Source organism: Phoca vitulina, unplaced genomic scaffold, assembly GCF_004348235.1.
Source record: "Phoca vitulina isolate PV1807 unplaced genomic scaffold, GSC_HSeal_1.0 scaffold21, whole genome shotgun sequence".
NCBI classification, from domain to species: domain Eukaryota; kingdom Metazoa; phylum Chordata; class Mammalia; order Carnivora; family Phocidae; genus Phoca; species Phoca vitulina.
The window spans coordinates 21,088,632-21,113,927 of NW_022589724.1; the positions used below are offsets into that span (position 1 = coordinate 21,088,632).

General features: G+C 39.6%; 1 protein-coding gene across 1 annotated transcript in view; it reads right to left on the reverse strand.

Moving 5' to 3' along the window:
- Window positions 1-25,296, reverse strand: part of TTLL11 (tubulin tyrosine ligase like 11) — a 227,359-nt gene that overhangs the window by 161,665 nt on the left and 40,398 nt on the right. The window contains exons 2-3 of the mRNA XM_032418525.1: window positions 18,193-18,289; window positions 11,498-11,631 (exon numbers count right to left, since the gene is read on the reverse strand). Of these exons, the coding sequence (XP_032274416.1) occupies window positions 11,498-11,631; window positions 18,193-18,289 (231 nt within the window). The remainder of the gene's footprint in view (window positions 1-11,497; window positions 11,632-18,192; window positions 18,290-25,296) is intronic.

The window sequence follows — 25,296 nt, forward strand, 5'->3', positions numbered from 1 at the left end:
CATCTCTGCCACCTTTCCAAGAGGAGCATCCTTTCCACAGGTCTCACTCCTCTGCCCTCCCCAATCCTGTCTATACTCCACCAGAGGTAACCACATTCCTCCTCATCCCCTACCTAACCCTCTCATGGCTTCCTCCTGTTAACCTGGCATTCAAGGCCCCTCCTGACCTGGCCTCTACTTCTCTAACTTCACCTACTGTCAAACCCTCTTCTTTTAAACTCTAATAACATCAAACTCCTTATCATTCCAATATGTCACACCACTTCACATCTATGCACCTTTGCACAATCTACTGATTTTGGCTGGAATGCTCTTCTTTGGTTAGTCTACAAGGCAAGCTCATTATTTCAAAATCAAATCAGGTGTCACCTCTACCAGGAAGCTTTCTCTCTCCCTCTATGCCATCTGCCCTCTACCCTGATGAACCCTCTCATCACCAGCAAAGTTTTACTCTTTTCTCTAGAATAGTTCTGGACCTTATCCACACATCTATTCAAATATCCTCCCATAGTATAGCACAGAAAGTTAAAGTATTGATTCTGGAGCTAGTCTTCCAAGCTGTGTTATCTTGACAAAAATCACTTAACCTCTCTGTGCCTCACTTTCCTCTCCTATGAATAATAGAAGAACCCTATTTGGATCGCTGAAGAATTTTAAATTAGTCAATCCAGGTAAAAAATACTCAGTAAGTGTTGCATTGTTATTGTTACAAAATCATTCATTCAGAGGACTTCCATTTCCAGCCAAGATGTACTGACAGAAACTCGATTTACCTGCCCATCTGAAGCAACCACAAAATAGACAGAATGCATTAAGAATGGTTTTGGAGGCACTGGACATCAGGCAGCAAAGGACAATGATTCCTGAGAGATGTGAGCTCTGTGACTGCCCCAGTTTACTGCCCAGAGAAAGATTCCAGCCCAAGAGACCCCCTGAGCTGAGGAAATGAAGTTGTCAGTCAGGGTGACTAAGATAGCTCGTGTTCTCAAGACGGACTACTGGAGAGATTTCTTCACAAAGAGAGGACTCTGGAGATCCACAGAGGGTCTCCCATTAGTATTTATCTGAATACAAATCAGTGAGTGAGGAAACTACCTGAGGCCAAGGAAAGAACCACCCAAAAGGACTAGAGGTAGCAATGCCAGGTGCCCACACACAGCCTGGAATAGCATCCGTTCTCACCAGCAAAACTAGAAAACACCATGGTTCATGGAGCATCAGGTGAAGTACACATAAGATTCTTGCCTCAGTGCTAAGAAATAATTTGGTTAGACTGACCACTGTCCCAGTGGCGCCTGACTTTAAAAACAAGACCCAAATCTATTTCCACATAACTTAATTGGATCCCATAACAAAGTTCAAGAATATTTGTAGGAATGCAAAAATGGACAAATTCACTGAAGGACAAACTACCAAGGCTCGTTCAAGAAGAAATAGAAAACATAAATAGCCTATATCTGTTAAAGAAATTGAAATTTTAGTTAAAACCCTCCCATAAAGAACCATCGGGTCCACATGACTTCACTGGTGAGTTTTACCAAATATTTAAGAAAGAAATAATGCCAATTCTACACACTCTTTCAGAAAATTAAAGAGTAGAGAATACTTCCAACTCCTTCTATGTGACTAGCATTACCCTGGTAGCAAAGCCAGGCAAAGACATTGTAAAAAAAAAGAAAACTACAGAACAATATCCCTCATGAATATAGATGCAAACATTCTTAAAAAATTTTTAGAAAATCAGGGCACCTGGGTGGCTCAGTCAGTTAAGCCGCTGCCTTCGGCTCAGGTCATGATCCCAGGGTCCTGGGATCGAGCCCCACATCGGGCTCCCTGCTCAGCGGGGAGCCTGCTTCTCCCTCTCCCTCTGCCTGCCTCTCTGCCTACTTGTTCTCTCTCTCTCTCTCTGTCAAATAAATAAATAAAATCTTAAAAAAAAATTTTTTTAGAAAATCAGATCCAACAATATATAAAGAGGATAACATATCATGACAATTGAGATTTATCTAAGGAATGCAATGCAAGGTTTATTTGATATTTAAAAATCAATCAATATTATTTGTCATATTAATAAACTAAAAAAAGAAAATCCATATGATCATCTCAATAGACTCAAGAAAAGTATGTAACAAAATCCAACACCCATTTCTAATTAAAAAAACAAACCAAAATCCATGGAAACAAGGAACAGAAGGGAACTTCATCAATCTAATAAAAAGCATCTACAAGAAATCTACAAGTAACCCATACTTAATGATGAAAAACTAAAGGCTTATCCCCAAAGATCAGGAACAAGTCTAGGACGTCTTCTCTCATCACTTTTATTCAACATTATATGGAGGTTCTAGCCAATGCAATAAGGTAAGAAAAAGAAATAAAGGGCTGATTGGAAAGTAAGAAATCGTGAGGACATGATAGTCTATACAGAAAATCTAGTGGAATCTACAAAATAAGATACTGAAACTACTGAGTTTAGCAAGGTTTCAGGATACAAGATCAATACATAAAAGTCAATTGTATTTCTACATACTCAAACAACTAGATTTTGAAGTTTAAAAATACAACATCGCCAATTTATCAAAAATTTGAAATACTTAGGAATAAACTTGACAAAAGATGTGAAAAACCTATGCACTAAAAACTAAAAGACATTGCCCAATGAAATTAAAGAAGACCTAAATAATAGGAGAGATATACATCACATTACATATAAAATAAAAGGAGATATATATATTATATATCAGAAACTCAATGCTGTTAAGAAGTTGATTCTACCTAAAGTGAAATGCAGACTCAATGCAATTCTAATCAAAATCCCAGCAGGCTTTCTCGTAAATTGACAAGCTGATTCTAAAATTCATATGGCAGATCAAAAGACTATAATAGCCTAGACAACTTTGAAAAAAATGACAAAGTTGGAGGACTTATATTACCTGATTTTAAGACTTATTGCAAAGCTACAGTGACAAAGACAGTGAGGTATTAGCATAAAAATAGACAAATACATCAATGGAATAGAATAGAGAATTCAGAAACACCCACACATACTTGAGCAACTATTTTCAACATAAATGCAAATGCAATTTGGGAGAGAAAGGTTAGTATGCTCATCAGATGTTTCTAAAATAAGTGGATATCTATGTCTCAAAAAAGTTAACTTCAATCCATACCTCATACCACATTAAAAAATTAACTCAAACGAATCATAGATCTAAACTTAAAACTATAAAATTTTAGACAAAAATATAAAACATCTTTGTGAATTTGGGTTAGGTCAAGGTTCTTATGTATAGATTCATAAAAGAACAAATTGATAAATTGGACTTCATCAGAATGAAAAATTTGATCTTCAAAAGATACGGTTAAGACAATGAAAAGACGAGGCACAGACTGGAAGAAAATATTGTAATTGATACATCTGATAAATACCTATATTCAGAATACATAAAGAACTCTTGAAACTCAATAATACAAATACTCAATTTTTTTAAATGGACACAAGATATAAATAAATTTATTTCATTAAAGAATGCATTTGAAAAATATTTTTTAAATAAAAAATTTAAAAAAGAATGCATTTGGATGTGAAAAGATGTTCAACATCATTAATAACTAGGGAAATACAAACTAAATAATAAGAAAAGGCTACACACCTATTAGAATAGCTAAAATTGAAAAGACTGACTACTACCAAGTGTTGGCAAGGATGTGGGAGAACTAAAATGCTTATACATGGCTGAAGGGAATATAAAATGACACAACCACTTTGGAAAACAATTTGTACTTTCTTTAATATCAAATATACACCTACTCTATGATCCAGACACTCCATTCTTAAGTGTTTACTCAAGAGAAATGAAATCATATGTCCACACAAAGACTCAGACATGGATAGTCATAGTATCTTTATTTGTAATAGGCCAAAACTGGAATCAATCTAAATATCCAGCAGCAGCTGAAGGTATAAGCAAGCTGTGGTATATACATTCAATGGAATACTCCTCAATAATAAACATGCATGAATTATTGATGAATACTATAACCTGGAAGAATCCCAAAATAATTATATTGAGTGAAAGAAGCCAGAACCAAAAAAAAAATTTTTTGAAGGAAAAAATAAGAGTACCTGCTATATTATTTCATTTATATAAAATTTTAGAAAGTACAAACTGGTCTTGATAAAAAGCAGATCCATAGTTGCCTTGTGATGGGAGGTAGAGGGCAGGGAGAGAAAGGAAGGATTACAAAGGGACATGAGGAAACATTTTGGGGTGATGGATATGTTCATTATCTTGATTGTGGTAACGGTTTCATGGATTTTTACATATATCAAAACATATCAAACTGCACACTTGAAATATTTGCAGTTTATTGTACTTCAATTATATCTTAATTAAAGCTTTTTTAAAAAAAGTATGAGACAAATAGGCTATCCACATAGTCTCAAAATATGTCCCCACAAGATACTTACAAAGGGAAAACGGTAACTTTTTATGGAGAAACCTAACAGAAACTACCTTAACTAAGTGATCAAAGTTAACGTCACCAGAAATAAGATATCCTGACATCATGTACCCTGATACGCTGCATTGAGAAGGTCACAACATCACTTTGTAGTATTCTTATGAAAAATGTGTAATCTGAATCTAATCATGAAAAAATCAGACAAAACTAAATTGAGGGACATTCTAAAAAAATAAACTGACCAGTACTCTTCAAAAGAGTCAAGGTCATGAAAGACAAAGATAGGTTGAAGAACAGTTACAACTCAGAGGAGACTAAGGAGAAATGACAACTAAATGCAATGAGGAAACATGGAGTGGATCCTGAACCAGGAAAAAAAGACATTAGCAGGACAATAGAGAAATGCAAATAAGGTGCATAGATTATTAAATAATATTATATCAATGTTAATTTCCCAGCTTCAGTAATTGTATAAGATGTTAACATTAGGGGAAGCTAAATGAAGGGAGCATGGGAGCTCTTTCTGTATACTATTTTTGCAATTTTTGTAAGTAATTATTTCAAAACAGCTTCAAAACTGAAGGTAAAATAAAGACATTTTCAAACAAAAGCTGGGAGAACAGCAGATCTGTACTATAAAAAAAATATGTTTAAAAAAATTCTTCAAGTTGAAGGAAAATAATTCCTAGATGGAATCCAAGAGCTACTTGAAGGAATGGAGAATACTGGAAATGTAAATATATAGGTGAGTATACAAGACAAATATACTCATTTTTTCAGTTTCTTTATAAGATAATTGACTTTTCAGTGCAAAAATAAAAACACTGTATTGTGGGGTTTATAACACAGAAGCAAACTATATGATAATACCATAGAGGATGAAGATGGGAAAAGAGGTATACTGTTGTGAAGCACATATATTTTCCTTAAAGTATGTAATACTTAAAGGTATATGTGACAAGTTAAAGATGTATTGTAAACCCTAGATTGATTCTAGGGCTAAGACAAAAACTAAAGACATTTTTAAAAGAGGCATAGCTGGTAAGCCTAAAGAGGAGATAAAATAAAACACTAAAAATACCCAATTAATCCAAACATATAGAATAAATAGTAAAGACATAGGAAGATGGTGTACTTGAAGCCAACAATATTGATGATTCCATTAATTTAAGTGGGCCGAGCATACCAGTTAAAAGTCAGGGATTGTCAAACTGGATAAAAGATCATAACCCAATTACATGATGTCCACAAGAAGCAATCTTTAAAAATGCAAATAGGATAAAAGTAAAAGAATGGTAAAAAGATATACCATACAAATACTAAACCAAAAGAAGCTGGAGGCACTGTATTAATATCAAAAAGAGTAGATTTCAGGACAAGGAAAGTTACCTTCTAATGGAGTCAAATCATCAAGCTAACAACAACTTCAAAAACACATGAAGCAAAAACAGACATAACTAAAAAGAGAAATAGACAATCCACAACGAGATTTGGAAATTTCAACATACCCTCTCAGTAACTGACTGAATAAGTTGGCAGTAAATTAGTAAGGAATATGTGAACAGTACCAAGTACCAACTTGACCTAATTGACATTTATCAGATGCCACACCAACAACTCCAGAATACATATTATTTTCAAGTACACATGAAACAGTCATCAAGATAAACAATATATGGGGGCGTCTGGGGGGTGCAGTCAGTTAAGTGTCCATCTCTTGGGTTTCGGCTCAGGTCGTGATTGCATGGTCATGAGATCAAGCCCTGCATTGGGCTCCATGCTCAGTGCAGAGTCTGCTTGGGATTCTCTCTCCCTCTCCCTCTGCTTTTCCCACTTGTGCGCTCTCTCTCTCTCTCTCTAAGTAAATCCTTTTTTAAAAAAATATAAACAATATATGGGCCATAAGATGACTTTCAACAAATTTAAAGGGACTAAGATAATACTGAATATATTCTCTGATGTCAACAAAATTAAATTATAAATCAGTAACAAAGAATATTTGGGACAGTTCCAAAATTATTAATAAACTAAACAACTCATTTCTAAATAACCTATGGGTCAAAGAAATCTCAAGGGAAATTAGACAACATTTTTAGTTAGGTGGTAATGAAAATGTAATATACAAAAATTTCTGAGATGCTTTAATGTTTAAAAATCAATCAACTGAATTAAGTTCCTCCTTAAAAAGTTAGAGAAAGATGAGAAAATTAAACCCAAAAGAAGTAGAAATCAATGATATAGAAAATGCCCAAACAATACAGAAAAACAACAAAATCATAAGTTGGCTCTTTGAAAAGATCAACAAAACTAATAAACCTGAAGCTAAGTTGATATGAAAAGAAAGAGAGAGAGAGAGAGAAGGAAGGAAAGAAGGAAGGAAGGAAGGAAGGAAGGCAGACAAAGAAAGAAAAAAAAAGGAAAGAAAAAGAAAACACAAATTACCAATATCAGCAATGAAATGGGGAGATCACTACATATCTCATAGACATTAAAAAATAAGGAAATACTGTTTTTCAAAACTTTCATCAGTAAATTGGACAACTCAGATAAAATGGATTAATTCCTTGAAAGAAACAAATTACCTATATGTATTAAAAAATTAATTCGTAATTTAAAATGTTCCCAGAAAGAAAGCTCCATGCCCGAATACCTTCAATAGTGTATTCTATCAAGCATTTAAGAAATAAATACCAATCTTATACAAAATTTTCAAAACAGTAAAGAAATATTTGCTAACTCATTTAATAAGGATTGCCTGATACAAAGACCAAAGACATCACACACCAATATCTCTCATGAACAACGACACAAAAATTCCTAAGTATCAGCAAATACAGTTTAGCAGCATTTAAAAAGGATAATACATCATAACCATATAAGATTTATAACAGGAATGCAAAGTTAGCTTAATATTTAAAATATGAATTGGTGGTTCATCATATTATCAAAATAAAGAGAAAAATCATACCATCTTAATAGATGCTGAAAAGCATTTGACAAGATTGAGCACCCATGGGGCACCTGGGTGGCTCAGTTGGTTAAGCGACTGCCTTCGGCTCAGGTCATGATCCTGGAGTCCCGGGATCGAGTCCCACATCGGGCTCCCTGCTCAGCAGGGAGTCTGCTTCTCCCTCTGACCCTCCCCCTCTCATGCTCTCTCTCTCTCTCTCTCATTCTCTCTCTCAAATAAATAAATAAAATCTTTAAAAAAAAAAAAAAAAAGATTGAGCACCCATTCATGATGAAAAACTCCTCCAAACTACAGAAGACACCTTCCTCAACCTGATAAAGGGCATCTATGAACAACCGAACATCACACATAACATGATAAGCTGTATGCTTTCCCCCTAACATTGAGAACAAGGCAAAGATATCCACTCTAATTACTTCTAATTCAATGTCGTATTGGAGATCCTAGCCCAGTGCAGTTTAATAAGAAAAATTAAAATAAATAAAAGGCATGTAAGATTAGAAAGGAAGAAACAAAATATATTAATTCACAAGTGAATTAATTGTATACATAGAAAATCCTAACAAATCTACAAAAAAAGAACTTGTAGAACTAATAAGGGAATTGAGCAAGGTCATATGATATAAGTTCAAAGCAAAAAGTCAGCTGGATGTCTATATACTAGCAACAAACAACAGGAAAATGAAATTCAAAAAATATCATTTACGATAGCATAAAAAACAAAACTTCTTAGGGACGTCTTGTACTCTGAAAGCTATAAAACATTACTGAGATAAATTAAGGAAGATATAAATAAATGGAGATAAAAGTTATGGATTAGATGTGTTGACGCCGTTAAGATGTCCACTGTCTCCAAACTGATCTGTAGATTCAAAGCAATCCCAATCAAAGTCCCAGTGGGCTTCTTTGTAGAAATGGGCAAAATGGTTAAAAAACTGATATGGAAATGCAATAGCCCTATAATAACCAAAACAATTATGATGATAAACAAAGTGGGAAGACTTGTACTACGTGATTTCCAGACTGACCCTGACTCATAGTAACCAAGATAAAATGCGGTATTAGCATAAGAGTAAACATATAGATGAATGGAACAAAACAGACTCCAGAAACAGACCAAACACATCCAGTCAACTGGTTTTCAATGAGGTTGCCAAGGTAATTAATTCAATGAGGGAAACAATCATCCTTACAACAAAAGGCACTGAACAACTGAATATCCCTATGGAACAAAGTAAACTTCAACACTGATCTCATGCCATACACAGAAACTAAGTTGAAATGAATCATAAACCTAAATGTAGACACTAAAACTAACAAATCCCTAGAAAAAAACAGTACAAAATCTTCACCACCTTTAATTGGGCAAAGATGCTGTAGGTATCACACAAAAGCACAAACTATAAAAGGAAAAAATGGTAAGTTCAACTTCACCAAAATTAAAAACTTTTGTTCCTCAAAAGGCAGAGTTAAAACATGAAAAGTTAAGAGGGAGAAAATATTCACAATACACATACAAAAGACTTGTACACAGAATATATAAGGAAACTACAACTTAAAAATAGAATGCCCAGAGAAATGAGCAAAAGTTTGACTGTACACATAACAAAAGAAGATATTCAAATGGTCAAAAGGCAGATGAAAAGATGCTCAACATCTGGTCGTAGGGGAGATGTAAATTAAAACCACAGAGAGATACAACTACACATCTCCCAGAATGTCTAAAATTCAAAAAACTAACAATACCAAGGTTTGGTGATGATGTGGAGCAAAGAGAACTCACACACTGCTGGTGAGGGCGTACAACCACGCTGGAAAACAAGTTCGGCAAGTTCTTGTAAGTTAAACATACATACACCATATGATCCAAAAATTCCACTCGTAGGTACTACCCAAGAGAAATGAAAACATGTAACTACATAATGACTTGCATGTGATCAGTCATGGCAGTTTTATTTATAAAATCCCCAAACTGGGGATGGCCCAAATGCCCATCAAGTGGGAAATGGATAAGCAAATTCATACAATGGAATATCACTCACCAATAAAAATACAAATGGCTAATATATACAACAAATATGGATGAATCTCAAAAATATGATTCTGAAAGAAAAACAAAGACTCAAGTGTGTATGTGTGTGTGTGTGTGTATGTATACATATATATGAATATGATTCCATTTACATGAATTCCTCGAACAGACAAAACGAATCTCCAATGAGAATACAGACCAGCGGTTGCCTGGGCTGGGGGTGTTGAGGGAATGGACTGCAAGGAGGACAGAGGAACTTGGGGGTTGATGGAAAAGTTCTCACATATCTGATTTTGAAGGCACAGTTGGTAGGTATCTCATTTAAATTCACAGGATAGTTAGATATAGAGTTGTGGAAATGGGACATAAAGATATTCCACAAAGGGACAAGGACATGAGCAGAGCCACAGAAGTGAGAAATTGAGGGGTGAGTATGGGGAGCCGCTGAGAGCTTATTTTTTAAAATTAACTTTATTGAAGCATAATTTGCATGAATAAAATGCATCCATTTTAGGTTAATAATTGGATGAATTTTAAGAAATGTACAAACTCATGTGACCACCATCCCATAGAGAGCTTCCTTTTTTTTTTTTTTAATTTATTTGAGAGAGAGAATGAGAGACAGAAAGCACAAGAGGGAAGAGGGTCAGAGGGAGAAGCAGACCCCCTGCTGAGCAGGGAGCCCCGATGTGGGACTCGATCCCCGGAGTCGAGGATCATGACCTGAGCCGAAGGCAGTCGCTTAACCAACTGAGCCACCCAGGCGCCCGAGAACTTCCTTTTAAAAATTACCACTTCAAGCTTTTTTTGTGCTTACTAAATCATCATTTTATTACAAGTTTTATCATTTAATATTAAAACCAAAACAACATGCAGGCAATAAGACAGCTTATAAAAAGCATAGGCCTTGGGGTGCCTGGGTGGCTCAGTGGGTTAAGTGTCTGCCTTCAGCTCAGGTCATGATCTCAGGGTCCTGGGATCCAGCCCCGGATCGGGTTCCCTGCTCAGCAGGGAGTCTCCTTCTTCTCCCTTTGCCTCTCCCCCCGTTCGTATTTTCTCTCTCTCTCTCTCTCTCTGTGTCTCTCTCTCAAATAAATAAATAAAATCTTTAAAAAAAATCCATAGGTCTTGAAATCAGCTCTAGGTTTAAATTCCACTTCTCCAGCAAGTCACCTTGCTTATCAAAGTCTGTTTCCTCATCCACAAAATGGGATTAATAATAAAATCAACTTGACAAGATTGCTGTGAGGATTGAAAGAAATAACATTAAGCTTCTGGCACAATGCCTGGAACACAGTAGGACCAATAAATGGTATTAATCCTATCACATCACAGTAAGATGGGCATTTGTTGTACAGTTACCCTCAGAGGTACGTATGGACCATGGAACCCACTGGCAAAGGCTTTGAAGGGGTCCCAAATGAAAAATGGCAATCCTCAATTCAGTTTCCCTACTGGTACTGTTTCACAATCAGTGGTCAAGGCTCCAAAGTATTTCATGCTCAAACACTTTGCTTTGATACGGAATGGGCGATTTGAAAATTGATTCTGGAACAGATTTAAAGCAGAACACTTAAAAGGTGCCCCCACCCCACCTCCACAGTGTGTCAGACCTCCTCCCTAGCCTTAAAACGGAGCCCGACCGCCCACATTTCATACCACAGGATGCTGGGCAGACCACATCCTAGATTCACCCAAACAGTCCCAATCTGCTGAAGGGCTCAACCACCTGCTCCAGCCCTATCTCCCTCGCTTTCCAAACATCAGCTCCGTGACCCCGCTCCCAATATCAGCCTCAGGCCAGACGCACTTCTTAGTTCACCTACCTGTCACCCTGCCTATTCAACTGCAAGCTCCTTGGTCACTGCCAACACTCACTGGGTACTGTTGAGACACTCCCTTGGCTAGCCGCAGCTTCCTGGGGATCCCCCCACCCCAGTTCCCAGCACACAGGACCCAGGACCCAGCTCCCAGGACACAGTCGCAACCATAACGTAATTCAAGGGTCACGGGGACGGAGTGCCATCTACCTGAGCAACAAAGAGCTGGAACTCGTCAGGCAGAATCCATGAGCGAGGATAGAAGTTGTACTCCTCAGGAAAGAGATTCTGCATGATTCTCACGGCTCTGCTCAGAGTAATTTTACGCACCATCTCCGTCATGCCTGGGGAGAAGAGAAGCTGTGAGATTTGAACAGCAGTGGGCTGCTAGCTATAAAACAGCCATGATCGGGGACTTTTAAAACCACCCACCCGACATATTTGCTTTTGCAGACAGGATAAAAAAAGGTAGCTGTTCCCCACAGCAGTGACTCATGGTTTGGAAAGACCTACCAAATTAATGAAAAACTTGAGGTAATAGATGGATAGTTTTTTCCCCTTATAAAAATGAAGCATCAATTGGAAGGAATGGGTTTCCACCTAGTTTATTAATCCATTCTTTGTCAGTCTCCTCGATAATGGATAAAGAGAAGCATTTACATCTTGCACTTAAAACTTAATATCCTCCTTAATTTGGGGCCACCATCCATAATTCTGGGACTGCTTCCATCTTATACCCTCAAGAATATCATCTAGTGGACTCTGCTTACATTACGAGAAGCTTAATTAAGTTGCTTTACTTTAATCTTCCATGAGTATTCAAGGTATAAAATAGAAAAATATACAGCTTTCAGCATAAAATCTGTCTCCTTGAAATAAGGACAGAAAGTAGAAAGGATATCATAGCATAATTTATAGTTTAGGGGGAGAAAATGAAATCTGTAGGAGTTCTTCAGTTATAAGTACTGACACTAACATTGATCAGACCTCATTAATTTGCCCAGAGGGTATTAAAATGACTCACTTATAAAACATTTTAAAAGAATGGTGGATTTTTTTTTCTTGTAGCATCTTTAGGAACTCTGACAAGAGAGGAAACTGTCTATACCTTAGCAAATTTTCAGCAAATAGGTAAAAATTCTTCTAAGTTTTAGCATGCTTATCTCTTAGGGCAAATATCACCACTGAAAATGGAGACTAGAAACGGCCTTCACCCTGAGACAGGCAACAGTTCCATCCCTGACACTAGGAACTGGCTCGGCGAAGTTATTTTTTACAGAAAGTACAAAGTTTTGTGTCAGCTTGGCATGTCCGAATTATCACACATTCCAAATGGGCACAATCAGAACGAATGAGATTTCTCGAAATTCCCATGTTCAGGAAGTGAAGGGTGAACATTTTGAGAATGAAGGTTTTAATAACCTATTTCTTGCTTCCCTCAGCATATTAAAAAGCGCAATAAATCCGAAGATCGCAGATTCAAGATGTCAATGCCCAGCTTCTTGGTTCTTGTTTAGGATAGAGAAAAGGATTAAATAAGAAATAAAGGAGCTTGAAAAGCACTAATAAACTGTGCTCTGATGTGAACTCTTCAATATTAAAGAAAACTCACTGAGGACATTGTTCTGAGCTTCCTAAGAAATAAGTATGAGCCCAGAAAATTCTAGCTGTTTCCTTTTAGTCCCCTCCAAAATTAGAATTTTTGAGTTATAAACACTGGAGCCGAACACCAAATACACAAAACAAAAACTTCAACTGTTTTTGAAGGTTTTTCCTTTTCTTTGACAACAGTTTGTTATCATACTAGACTAAAACCCTTCATAACTAACTATAATACAGCACCTTAACCAAGTAGATGAAGCCTCCTGACTGTTGTGGTACTTTCTACACTTTTAATGGCCTTGTGACGGGGGAAGTTTCTCTTTCAGAAACCCCTCAGCAGGTCGGACAGACTCACACAACACAGACAGAAGTGCTATGAGTACAGAAGTGTGGTTTGAATGCTCCAGAGAAGTCTTGTGAAAACCAATGTCCAGGGGTGCCTGGGGGGCTCAGTCAGTTAAGCGTCTGACTCTTGATTTTGTCTCAGGTCATGATCTCAGGGTCATGAGATGCAGCCCTGCGTCGGGCTCCACACTGGGCGTGGAGCCCGCTTGAGATTAGCTCTCTCCCTCTCCCTCTGCCCCTCCCCTGCACTCTCTCTCCCTCTCTAAAAAAAAAAGAAAAGACACAAATCAATTTCCAGCAAATTGAGTATATCTTCATTTGAAACCTGCGACGGCTCCCACTGTAATGTGGATCCTAAGTCCCCCCACCAGCTGACAGATCTGCTCCCAAGTCTGCTTTTGTGCCAGTCTCCAGGTAGTTCTCTACTGAAAACAGCCAGCTTCGGAAGCACCCTACAATCCAACAGCTACTTTCCCCAGACAGTTCTGACCCACAGGCTCTGGACGACTCGCCCCTCCTCTGCCTAAATGCCTGTCTCCAGGAGGCACCAGTGTCTACCTCCTTCAATCCACTCACCACCAAAACCTTTGTTCCTCCACCATATCTCCGACCCCTCCCTCCACCCCACGTGGAAGCTGCTGGCGTCTGGGCTTCTGGTGGTGGCTCAGAGACAGATGTGGGGAGTGCCATCGGCTCTCACGGGAGTAGCTGGGTTTCTAGCTGAGCCAGAACACATGTTCCCGAGCAAATAGGGGAAAAGAGAGGTCACTGCCAGGCTCTGCTGGCTCTAGACTCTACCTCCCTTCTCCAAGGAACTGCAGCACCTGACCCTCCCTGGGACCCTTGCCCTAGGCTCTGGGACACACTCTGACCTGAGCTGGAAGCTCTAGGTCTAACCATCAGCTCCCAGCCCCTCGAGATTGAGAATAAGGCAATCTTTGACCCTGACTTTGTACTCCAGTTAGATAAGGAGGATTTCAACGGTCTTTCTAAGGCTTTCTGGTTGCTTTGTCCCTAGGTTTTGGTAACCTGTCTTTTGCTCCTGGTGCCTGAGTAGCTGCCTTAGCAATGCCTTTGCTTTGTTCCTGCCAGTGTTCCTCCTCTGTTCCACCCAAGACTACCCAGCAAGGGCTGGATCCTCCTGCTTGGGACCTGAGCCCTGTGCCTGCCCTCCTGCTGCCTACTTAGAGGTTCTTTTGAGGCTCACTGCCTACCTGGGGTTCCCAGCAGGTCTTTCTCCAGATGTCCCTATGGTGGCAGGTCCCCTCCCAACTGGGAAAATGCTCTAACTCAGGTTGGAGCTTCCCACACCAGGAACTTGCCTCCTGTCACTCCTGGGCCTGGTTCTTCTCTCTGCTACACTGGAGTCTCAAGGCCTGGTAGGTCTCAACCCCCGTGAAGCTACGCAAGAGGGTAACAGTCTGATCCTTAGGCTTGCCCACACAGACCTACCTATTTAACCCAATTTAAAACAAAAACAAAAACAAAACAAAATCTGAGCTATTTCGGGAGTACTGTTCAATCCAAATATCACTGACAACAATATAATTCTTGGCAAAACACATTCCAGCCACCCAATGACAAATAACTTCTTCCAGATCCACCCTCTTCTCTGTTCCCAGTGCCGCTGATGAGTTCATCTTTTGCTGGCTCCTGCAGCGGCCTCTTAGCTCTACCTCTGTCTCCTGCTTCTGCCCTTCCACCCACCTCCAATGCATCCCTCTGGGGGGCCTTCTGAAAATGCAAGCTGGCCCATGTCGCTCTCTGGCCTAACAATTTCTCAGTGGCTCCCATGACCTTCAGACTATAAGGATGCTATCCTTCGGTCCCTGCTTATCACCCATCCACGGCCCCTCTCACACCTGACCCTTTCTGACCATCATGGGCCACTTGCCCTTCACTGAATGAGCAACCTGCTCTAAACATCCTAGGTCTTTGCACCAACTCTATTCCCGCATTTTGCAGGGAGGTCAGGCCCGTCCAGCCCTGGAGCCTCAGTTCACATGTTCTCCTGGGTCTCTCGCCCTGTCTGCCCCCCGAGCAGATCTAGATTAGGTCATGTGCCCTCGTTCCAAACCACCCGGGCACCCCAGATTTCCTCTGTCTGGCACTTATTTTGTATTTGACTTCTCTCCCTACACACCTTTCTCCTTATCTCTCTATCTTCTCTGACACAGCCGAGTGCTTGACCGCAAGCAGCCCAGGACCTTCCTGGCCGGGGCCCTTTCCCTCTCTGCCAGAACATCCCCTCCCCACCCCTGCCATGTGCTGTCATACATCTCAGACCCTGAAAGTCAGCAAAAAACTGTCGCTTGTGAGCTGAGAATTGACAGTTTGGGACTTTCCTAAAGCAAAGACATATCCAAATCAGATTATTTTTATAGAAAGTCTTAATTCATCATGTTAAGACATAATAACACATCTTGGAGGACCTCGTCATAGAAAAGTGGCTAAAATCTAATGTGCTGACACAAACAAAATAAATCGCTTCCATATGCATCTCCAAAAGTTTTCAGTTTATTCAGCACGTGATGCATTTACAGTTGCCTGCCACATCCAGTAGAACTTACTCTATATCATATACAGTGCATACGAGATGCACCGCTAGAATAACGGGATACCGGAGAGACAGAAGATAAGCCTGGACCCAAACTAGAGCCAAAGGACAGACCCTTCTGGAATCACGTCATAGTTAAGAGCTGCTGTCTTCCATAGGGAGAGGGTGTAGCCACACTGCATCTCTGCCTAGAGATTCGAGAGCCTGCTTTGTCATTAGAACTAATTAATTGCTGTTGGTAAAGTGGAAAATTACATGTTCCAGTCACTGGCACATGGAATATGGGATAGAGCAAACTTGTTTCTTTGGAATGAATATTCTTATATCACCTTTAATGAAACTAGTCCTTTGAGGGTGTTTTTCTCTAATCTGTGTTCCAAAAGGAGAGCTATATAGCTACGACTTCTTTCTTACTCTCAGCCATGAGATGAGGCACAAACAGGGGAAAACATCAGTGAAGCCTCATTTGAGGATTCATGTCTTAGGAACTCTGTCCTCATTCAAAGAACTGTTCTCTTCCAAATTACCTTCTCCCAGTATCCCAGTAAGTCCTTTGAGTGACATCAAAAAGTCATCTTTTATGAGCAGCAAGATGGAAAAGAATAGTTATCCCATTGAACTGTATGCAAGAACCCAGGCTACCAGAATCCTTCTTGTTCTCCAACAGAACCCTCCCTCATCTCTAACTGTGGGTTAATTTTCTAGCTCCGTTCCTCCGGAAACCAATAAAGGTAGAAAGTTAGCTGTGTTCCTAGACGACAAATCATATGGTTGAAATGATCCCTGATTGGCAAATTGCATAAATACCTGGTAGGAAGCCATAGCCCCAGGCTTTCCTGATGTAATGATTCTCCTAACTCAGCACGACCCTGCTGGGGACCCTGGAAGCTATGCTTTGGAGGAGCGACATGAGATAAGGCTCTTGAGGCATATCTAAGCCAAGACAGACCCACGTCCACCAATGTAGGTCTTGTCTCCTTACACCTGAGCTGATCTCACTTGAGGGGTTAGACTAGCCTTCGGCACCCTCACAAAGACACCGCTGGAGAGAAATGCCCAACATTGACCGGCTGGCAGGCCGTGTTTCCTGCCCTATATCTTTTTAAGTGAATCTGAGCCAGGTGAGGCCCATGGTAGTCTGAAAGCTTAACTGAACCCCCCTAGTGGACATGGCATAACTCACCAGTGTATCATGTATGGCTACTGGTTTTTCCAAGACGTATTTTCTTAAAGACATGGCATAGAGTGCCAAAGAGTAAATTTTTTTTTAAGTAAACTCTACACACACCATGGGGCTCAAACTCCTGACCCTGAGATCAACAGCCAACAGGCACCCCAGAAAAAGGGAAAATGCAGTCGCCTTTTAAAAATAAGCATAAATGATATCACGCTAGAAGAAAACACCTTGTATTCAGGCAAACACACTCTGACTGCAACCATGTAAAAATGATACAAATATGTGGTTAAGGTTTGGGAGGAAATCTAGAAATATTCACATTGTTGTTTTGTTAAACGAGGGATGGGATTCAGGGTGATGCTCTTTTTAAACAAATTATTTACTATCGTATTATAATATGGTTTGTACATATTATGTTAAAATTTCTGAATATAAGAGAAAGACCCTTTGGCTGCGATCGCCACCCCCTCTTGACCAAATGTTCCTTCCTCTCTGAGCACACCCACTCACCTTAACCACCCTCCTCACTGAGCCATTAAAAATAATGAATAGCAATCCATAGCAGAAGAGGGAGGCAGAGATTAAAAATAAAATGGAAAGGCATATGGGGAGGCTGGGAATGGAGTGAGGAGGTGTCTTAAAGTGTTGGCTCTGACACTTTCTTGGCACTAGTCCCCCTTACAGGAAAGCCTCACTGGGACAAGGTCCCGAGGTAAAAGGTAGGCACTGTCTCAGCCTGTCGTTCACCACACACAGAGACTGGTATATTTGGTTGTAAAACTGGTACTTCCAATGATGATACTTAAAGAAAGCAGAAGCTGCTAACCCCATTTTTGTGGCATATTCCTAGAATTTTAGTACTTTTGTTTCTTGCAAATAATTTATGTGAAGTGGCCTATTTTTTTTTTTTCATTTTGAGAACATCGTCTCCTCATTACACCTTCATATTATAACTCAGAAAGTGAAGATCATGTTCTTCCACTGGTGAAATTAGTCCAGGAAAGCCTGTCTTTTTATTTTTGAACCTCCAGTCTTTAACCCATTGGTGGGTCAAATCCTGATGACCTCTGCGTTAGCTTCCCTCCCAAGGTCAGGGCGCCGCGGTGGTGCGGGCAGCAAGTCCCAATTAAGAGTCCTTGAGTCCGAGCTCAAAACGCTGCTTGCAGAAGAGCCCTGACACTCAGCCTAGAAACATTTTTCGATGCCAACAATAACAGCAGATACCTGGAAACTTGTTCACTTGGCCGGAGAATATGTCATTGTCGTGAAATGAAACTCCATGCCAGTAGATGTCACAAGGCAAGCGTCGGCCGAATGGGAACTAGAAGACAGAGGGAAAAAAACTGTGACTATTAACAAGACCTAGAGGAGGAGCTACCATCCTGGGTGTCTATTACATACACAGTCCCCGCGATTTGGTGCGTGTCACGTGATGTAATCCTCATAATAAGCACACGAGGTAGATGATATCCTTTCCCATTTCATAGGTGAAGAAACCGTTTCAGGCAGGTTAAGGAACTTGCTCAAGGTCACAACCAGTGAGGAGTGGAGTTCTGACTCTGTGTGGCAGGCACTATACTCAGGCCTTCACATGCACCCCTTCATTCTAATCCCCCTAACTACCCTAGAAAGAATTATTCCCATTTTACTGGGGAGAAAATTGGGGCTGAAAAAGGTAACACAAAATAATACAGTGCTGGTAAGGAGAGGAATCAGGATTTGAATCCAGGTCTATCTGAATCCCAAGCCATACTTCTCTTTCTCTGAAAATTGCAACTCTCAAGTCAGTCCCCCCAAAAATGAGCTTACGCTCTCTCACTCATGCTCTCTCGTTCTCTCTTCCCCACTCCCCCAAACACACATGGTCCATGAAGGGAGGATGCATCCCCCAGTGCCTCCTGGCATTTGATAAAGACTTTGTGGATGAATAAATGAACAAACCGGGAATAGTCATCTGACTCAAGGTGAGATAACCAGATTCTCTCTTCCAGGAATTTGGAAATCTGAGATGCCAGGCAGCCTGTGCTAGCCCTTGAACTGGAAGTGATAAAAAACCAGAGCTGGGCAGATGTGCTTAGCTATGAGCACAAAGAAGCAAAGGCAGCCCGGCTGGTAAGAGAGGGAAGGAATAGGTGCAGAGAGGAAAGTGAAAGTGAGACCAGGGGGCCCTGGTGACAGACTGAGTGACTTTAGTTCCTAGGGCTTCTAGACCCTAGGTCCATACCCTCCTGAGCCTTGCTGTCCCTCCTGTCCTTGGATCCTGTAAGACAGCCTTATATTCTTAGAATATATCCCCTCTTTGCACATACTATAGGGTTTCCTTATTAGCAGCCAGAAAAATCCCTCAGTGAGACAAAAAGACCTGCTCTTTCCACCACATCCTGCTGCCTCTCAAAGTTATCAGCAAGTTCTACATTTACAGAATTCATTTTTTAAATCTGTAACTCAGAGGACCCTTGTTAAAGGAAAAAAGTGAGGACGTGTCAGTTCATATTTAGAACTTGCTTGTTAGAAGTCCAGATGAAGAGAGATGCTAACACATTGAATGCAATCACTTGACTTTCCCATCCTAAGACTACAGCTAATCAGGATTTTTGTCTGCTCCAAGTTGAGAGAGCTTAAGTTCCAATGGAAGAGCATAGCATTACTAATGAAATGGTGGTGACTCGATACTTTCCAACTATTCCAAATTAAAATGAAGGCAAACAGACTCAAGCCCTTTAAATCATTCACATTATTTCAAAGCTGTGCCAAAGTGAGGCATATGTTACACACTCTATTAGCATGAACAATTTTCATCTATAATTTATAGCATTTCACTTGTTTTCTTTGCATCCAATGGACTGAAGTTATTAATTCAGTAGTCATAAATACAAAGAGATACAACATATGTTATTTTCTTCCAGCTGCTACGTGCTAACAGAGGGAAGGGGAAAATAACTTAACCAGGGAAGTTTCTCTAAAAGCAGACTATCCAAGCAAAATTTACTAAGATCCAAGTGGCCATGCTGCCTGCAGTGTGGGACCAACACCTGCTCCAGGTCAGCAGACAACCAATGACTCCTTATCACCTTTACCGTTACCCTTCAATCCTTGCCAACCTCATGAGTCCCAAATTAACACTTCATTCAGCAGTGTCTTTAGCTCATTCAGTTTTGTGAAACTGTCGTTTTTTTAAGCCATTCATTCAATAACTGCTATGTGCCAGACACTGTGCTAGGTGCTGAGGACACAGAGAAACACAATTTTAAATAGGTCCCGGGACTTCAAAATCCCACCTCTTTTAAAGATCCTTTTAAAAACTGCTTAAACAGCTAACATCGTACTCAACGGTGAAAGACTGAAAGCTTTTCCTCTAAGATCAGGAATGAGATAAGGATGCCCACTTTTGCCACTTTTATTCAACATAGTATTGTAAGTTCTAGCCAGAGCAAAAGGCAAGAAAATGAAATGAAGCATCCAAATTGGAAAGGAAGAAGTAAAATTCTCTGTTTGCAGATGACATGATCTTATATGTAGAAAACCATAAAGATTACACACACATATACACACACAGTTAGAAATAATAAATGAATTCAGAAAAATAATAGGATACAAAATCAATACACAAAAATCAGTTTTTCTATATACTATCCATGAATGATCCAAAAAGGAAATTAAGAAAACAATTACATTTATAATAGCATCAAAAAGAATAAAATACTTAGGAATTTACTTAACCAAGGAGGCAAAAGACTGTACACCAAAAACTACAAAATGTTGCTGAAAGAAATTAAAGAAGACACACATAAGTAGAAAGACATCCCATGTTCATGGATTTGGAGACTTTATATTGTTAAGATGTCAATACTACACAAAGCAATGTACAGATTCAATGAAATCCCTACCAAAATCCAAATGACTTTTTTTTCCTTACAGAAATATAAAAACCTATCATAAAATTCACGTGGAATCTCAAGGGACCCCAAATAACCAAAACAATCTTGAGAAGGAAGAATAGTGTTGGAGGTATCACGCTTCCTAATGCCAAAACTTACAACAAAGATATAGAAACAGTGCAGAAAACAACAATGAGATACAATGAGATACCACTATACAACTGTTAGAATGGCCCAAATCCAAAATACTAACAACACCAAATCCTGGCAAGGATATGGAGGAACAGGAACTCTTACTCACTGCTGATGGAAATGCAAAGTGGTACACCTATTTTGGAAGACAGTTCTTAAAAAAGGAAACATACTCTTACCATATGATCCAGTAACTGTGCTCCTTGGTATTTACCCAAATGAGTTGAAAACTTATGCCCAGAAAAAAAATCTACACATGAATGTTTATAGTAGTTTTATTAATAATTGCCAAAACTTGGAAGCAACCAAGATGTCTTTCAGTAGGTAAATGGATAAACTGTGATGCATCCAGATAATGGAATATTACTCAGTGCTAAAAAGAAATGAGCTATTAAGCCAAAAAAAGACATGGAAAGATCTTAAATGTATATTTCTAAGTGAATGAAGCCCATTTGAAAAGGCTACATACTGTGTGATTCCAACTATATGACATTCTGGAAAAGGCAAAACTACAGAGCCAGTAAAAAGATCAGTGATTACCATAGATTAGGAGTGAGGGGAGGGATGAATAGGGGAAGCACAGAGGATTTTTAGGGTAGTGATACTACTCTATATAATACCATAACAGTGGATACATATCATTATTCATTTGTCTAAGCCCACAGAATGTACACTACCAAGAGTAAGTTTTAATATAAAATCATGGACTTTGGGTGTCAACATACAATGTGTCAATATATGTTCATCAATTGCAACAAATGTACCATTCTGGCATGCGATTCTGATAGCTGGGGAGGCTATGCATATGTAGGGTCAGTGAGCATATGTGAAATCTCTGTTCCTTCTGCTCAATTTTGTAGTGAACCAAAAATAGCTCTAAATAAAAAAATAATAATAAATTAATAAAAACCAGTATGGTACTGGCATAAATACAAACAGACTAAGCGGATAGGATACAGAACCCAGAATCAAACCCCGACATATATGGTCAAGTTATTTTTGACAAGGATGACAAGACTATTTGATGGGAAAAGGACATTCCGTTCAACAACTGCTAACTGGATATCCACATGCAGAAAGAATGAAGTTGGACCCTTACCTTACACCATATACAAATATTAACTCAAAATGAGTCAAAGACCTAATCATAAGGGCTAAAACTATAAAGCTTTTAGAAGAAAATATAGGGAACAAGCTTTATGATATTTAATTTGGCAATGATTTCTTGGATATGACACCAAAGCACAGGTAACAAAAGAAAAATAAATAAATTGAACTTCATTGAAATTAAAACTTTTTTGCATCAAAGGACACTTGTCAACAGAATGAAAGGGAAGCCCATGGAACAGGACAAAATATTTGAACATCGTGTATCTGATAAGGGATTAACATTTAGAATATATTTTAAAGCTTTTACAACTCAAGAACAAGAAAAACAATTTAAAAATGGACAAAGAAAGGACTTGAATAGACATTTCTCCAAAGACATACAGATGGCTAATAAGCACATGAAAAGATGCTCAACATCACTAATCATTAGGAAAATGCAAATCAAAACCACAATGAGATACAACGTCACACTCATTAGGATGGCTAGCATAAAAAATAATAAAAAGGAAATAAATGTTGATGAGGATGTAGAGAAATTGGAACCCTTAGGCCCTGGGAATGTAAAAAGCTGCTGTGGAAAATAAAATTGTCACATGATCCAGCAATTCTACTTCTGAGTATTTACCCAAAAGAACTGAAATCGGTGACTTGAACAGATACTGATATACAAATGTTCAGCACTATTCACAACAGCCAAAGGTGGAAGCAGTCCAAGTGTCCATCAACTGTCCATCAACAACAAACAAAATGTGGTATATCCATACACTGTAAAATTACTCAGCCTGGTACAACATAGATGAAACCCTGAAGACATTATGCCAAGCGAAAGAAATCAGACACAGAACATTGTACGGTTCCACTTCTGTGAGGCAGCTAGAGTAGTCAAATTCATAGAGACAGGAAGTAGAACAATGGTTTCCAGGGGCTGGGAGGAGGGGAAAATGGGGTGTTGTTTAATGGGTACAGAATTTCAGTTTGGGGAGATGAAAAATGTTCTGGAGACGGATGATGCTAATAGTTGCACAACATTCACAAGGTAAATGTATTTATTGCTACTGAACTGTACACTTAAAAACAGTTAAGGTGATAAATTTTGTTACATATATTTCACCACAATAAAACAACAATAAAAAAACTGTCTGCTTATGCCCCCTGAGGGTAAGGGGCCATTCGTGGCTCTACTCTGAGCTCTCTGTAGCCAGGAATGCTACATGGCTTTTCACGGGGCAGCTGAAAATTGACAATGTTTCTCAGACACCCCCACTCCCCATTTTTCTAAGGTCAGCACCATCTTCCCAGTTACCTAGATTCTAAATTTGGGAGTCATCTTTCCTTTTCTCTTCTTCAAACTCTTTTGGAGAAAGGACTGGATTTGGGGTCAGAAGACCTGAGAGTTCTAGACTTATTTCTGTCGCTTACTATGAGATCTTAAGCAACCAAAACCTTTGTGTCCTCCGTCGATTGAGATGAGAAAACATGTCAAGGTGCAATAGGAACCAAACAAGATAATGGAAATGAAAATGCTTTGTACATTCCACACAACAATACAAATCTGAGTCGATCATTGCCTTATTTACTCATTAAGTGTTAAGAACCTATTGCATGGCACAATGTGTCTCAGGTGGCAAGGACACATGGGAACATGCCTGCTTTCATGGAGCATACAGTCCATCGGGGAGAAAGAGTTGACTCAAACAGTCACTCCAACATATCACTGCAAACCAGGGTAAGGGCGGGGAAATGAGGTCCAGAGAGCAATGAGGGCACAGGGAGACCCCATCACATCTGGGAAGTCAGAGAAGGCCACTCCAAGTAGGGTGACCACGTGTTCATTAGCCCAGGACAGTTCCAGTTTACACCTGTTGTCCTGGTGTTAATATTAATAGAGGGTTTTTTTTTTTTCACTTCCAAATGTATCCCAGTTTGAACAGCAAATTGGTGGCCACCCTACTCCTGAGAAAAGGCTATCTGAGCTGAGATTGGAAAGAAGAACAGGCAGATGAGGAAGGAAGAGTATTCTAGGCAGAGAACAAATATGTAAAAGCCCAGAGGTCAGACTGACCATGGCCCACTGGAAAGCCTGAAGGCAGGTCAAGGTGGCTGGGGTACAGAGGACCAGCAGAAAGTAATGTGAGATTAGCTGAAGACCTAGACAGAGGCAGATCGGGTAGGGCTGCTGCCCAGCCGGATAGCAGAAACAGTAGGTCATGTGGAGAGCAGACTAAGATGGACCAGAGAGACAGAGAGCATGAGCCATAAAAGGACAGTGGGGGGGAAGTGTTTCAAGACAAAGAGAATGGTGAATAGTGTGGACGTGGCTGACAGGTCAAGTAGGATGGAAACTATCAGCTGCCCACTAGATATGATGACATGGATTGCTTCAGGAGCACATCAGCTCACAGGGATCATCTTCTTGGTCCCTTCAGCACTTACTATGCTTATCATGGTCTGCACTGTTGTGTACTTCATGTGTAACCCTTATCTCCCTCAGAACACCAGGGATTTCTAGGACCTGGAACAATTTGACATACTTGTCTCAGGTCTCCGAGAATGATTAACCAGGTGTCCAAGTGGTCCTAGGCCCACAGGAAAATTAGAAGTCATAGTCCTGAGAATCACCCATAACTCCCTTCCCTCCCCAATATCCACCTGGTCAGCAAGTCTTCTAGTCTACCTCCTAATTTACTTTTATATTTCCTCCCCTTCCTTAGTTCCCAGTGCCAATGCCTCACTTTGAGGCCTCATCTCCCACCCGGATGAGGTGGCATTTATTAGTCACACACGAACTATAGTCACTAGCGTACCCCGCCCCCCCCACATGCTACCATGTCTGCCACAAAGGAAGATTCTCCTCAGCGTATACACCTGTGTGGACCCAAAATCCTTTTCCCTCTTACCTAGAAGGACTAAAACAAACTTGCAAAACAACCAAGCTCTAGCAAGAACTGAAACCATTAAGTGTCCTTTGAGCATATTTGTGCTTAAGGAATTCATATTCGGGTCCCTCTTCTAATAAATAGCCCAAAGAGCAAGTTCAAACCCCCCGAGGGATTTCACAAAATGAAATTTCACAGTGAATGCTGATGAAAGCACAATTCACATTTCTGCACTTTGTGAATGATTTTCTTCATAAAGCTTCTTCATGAAA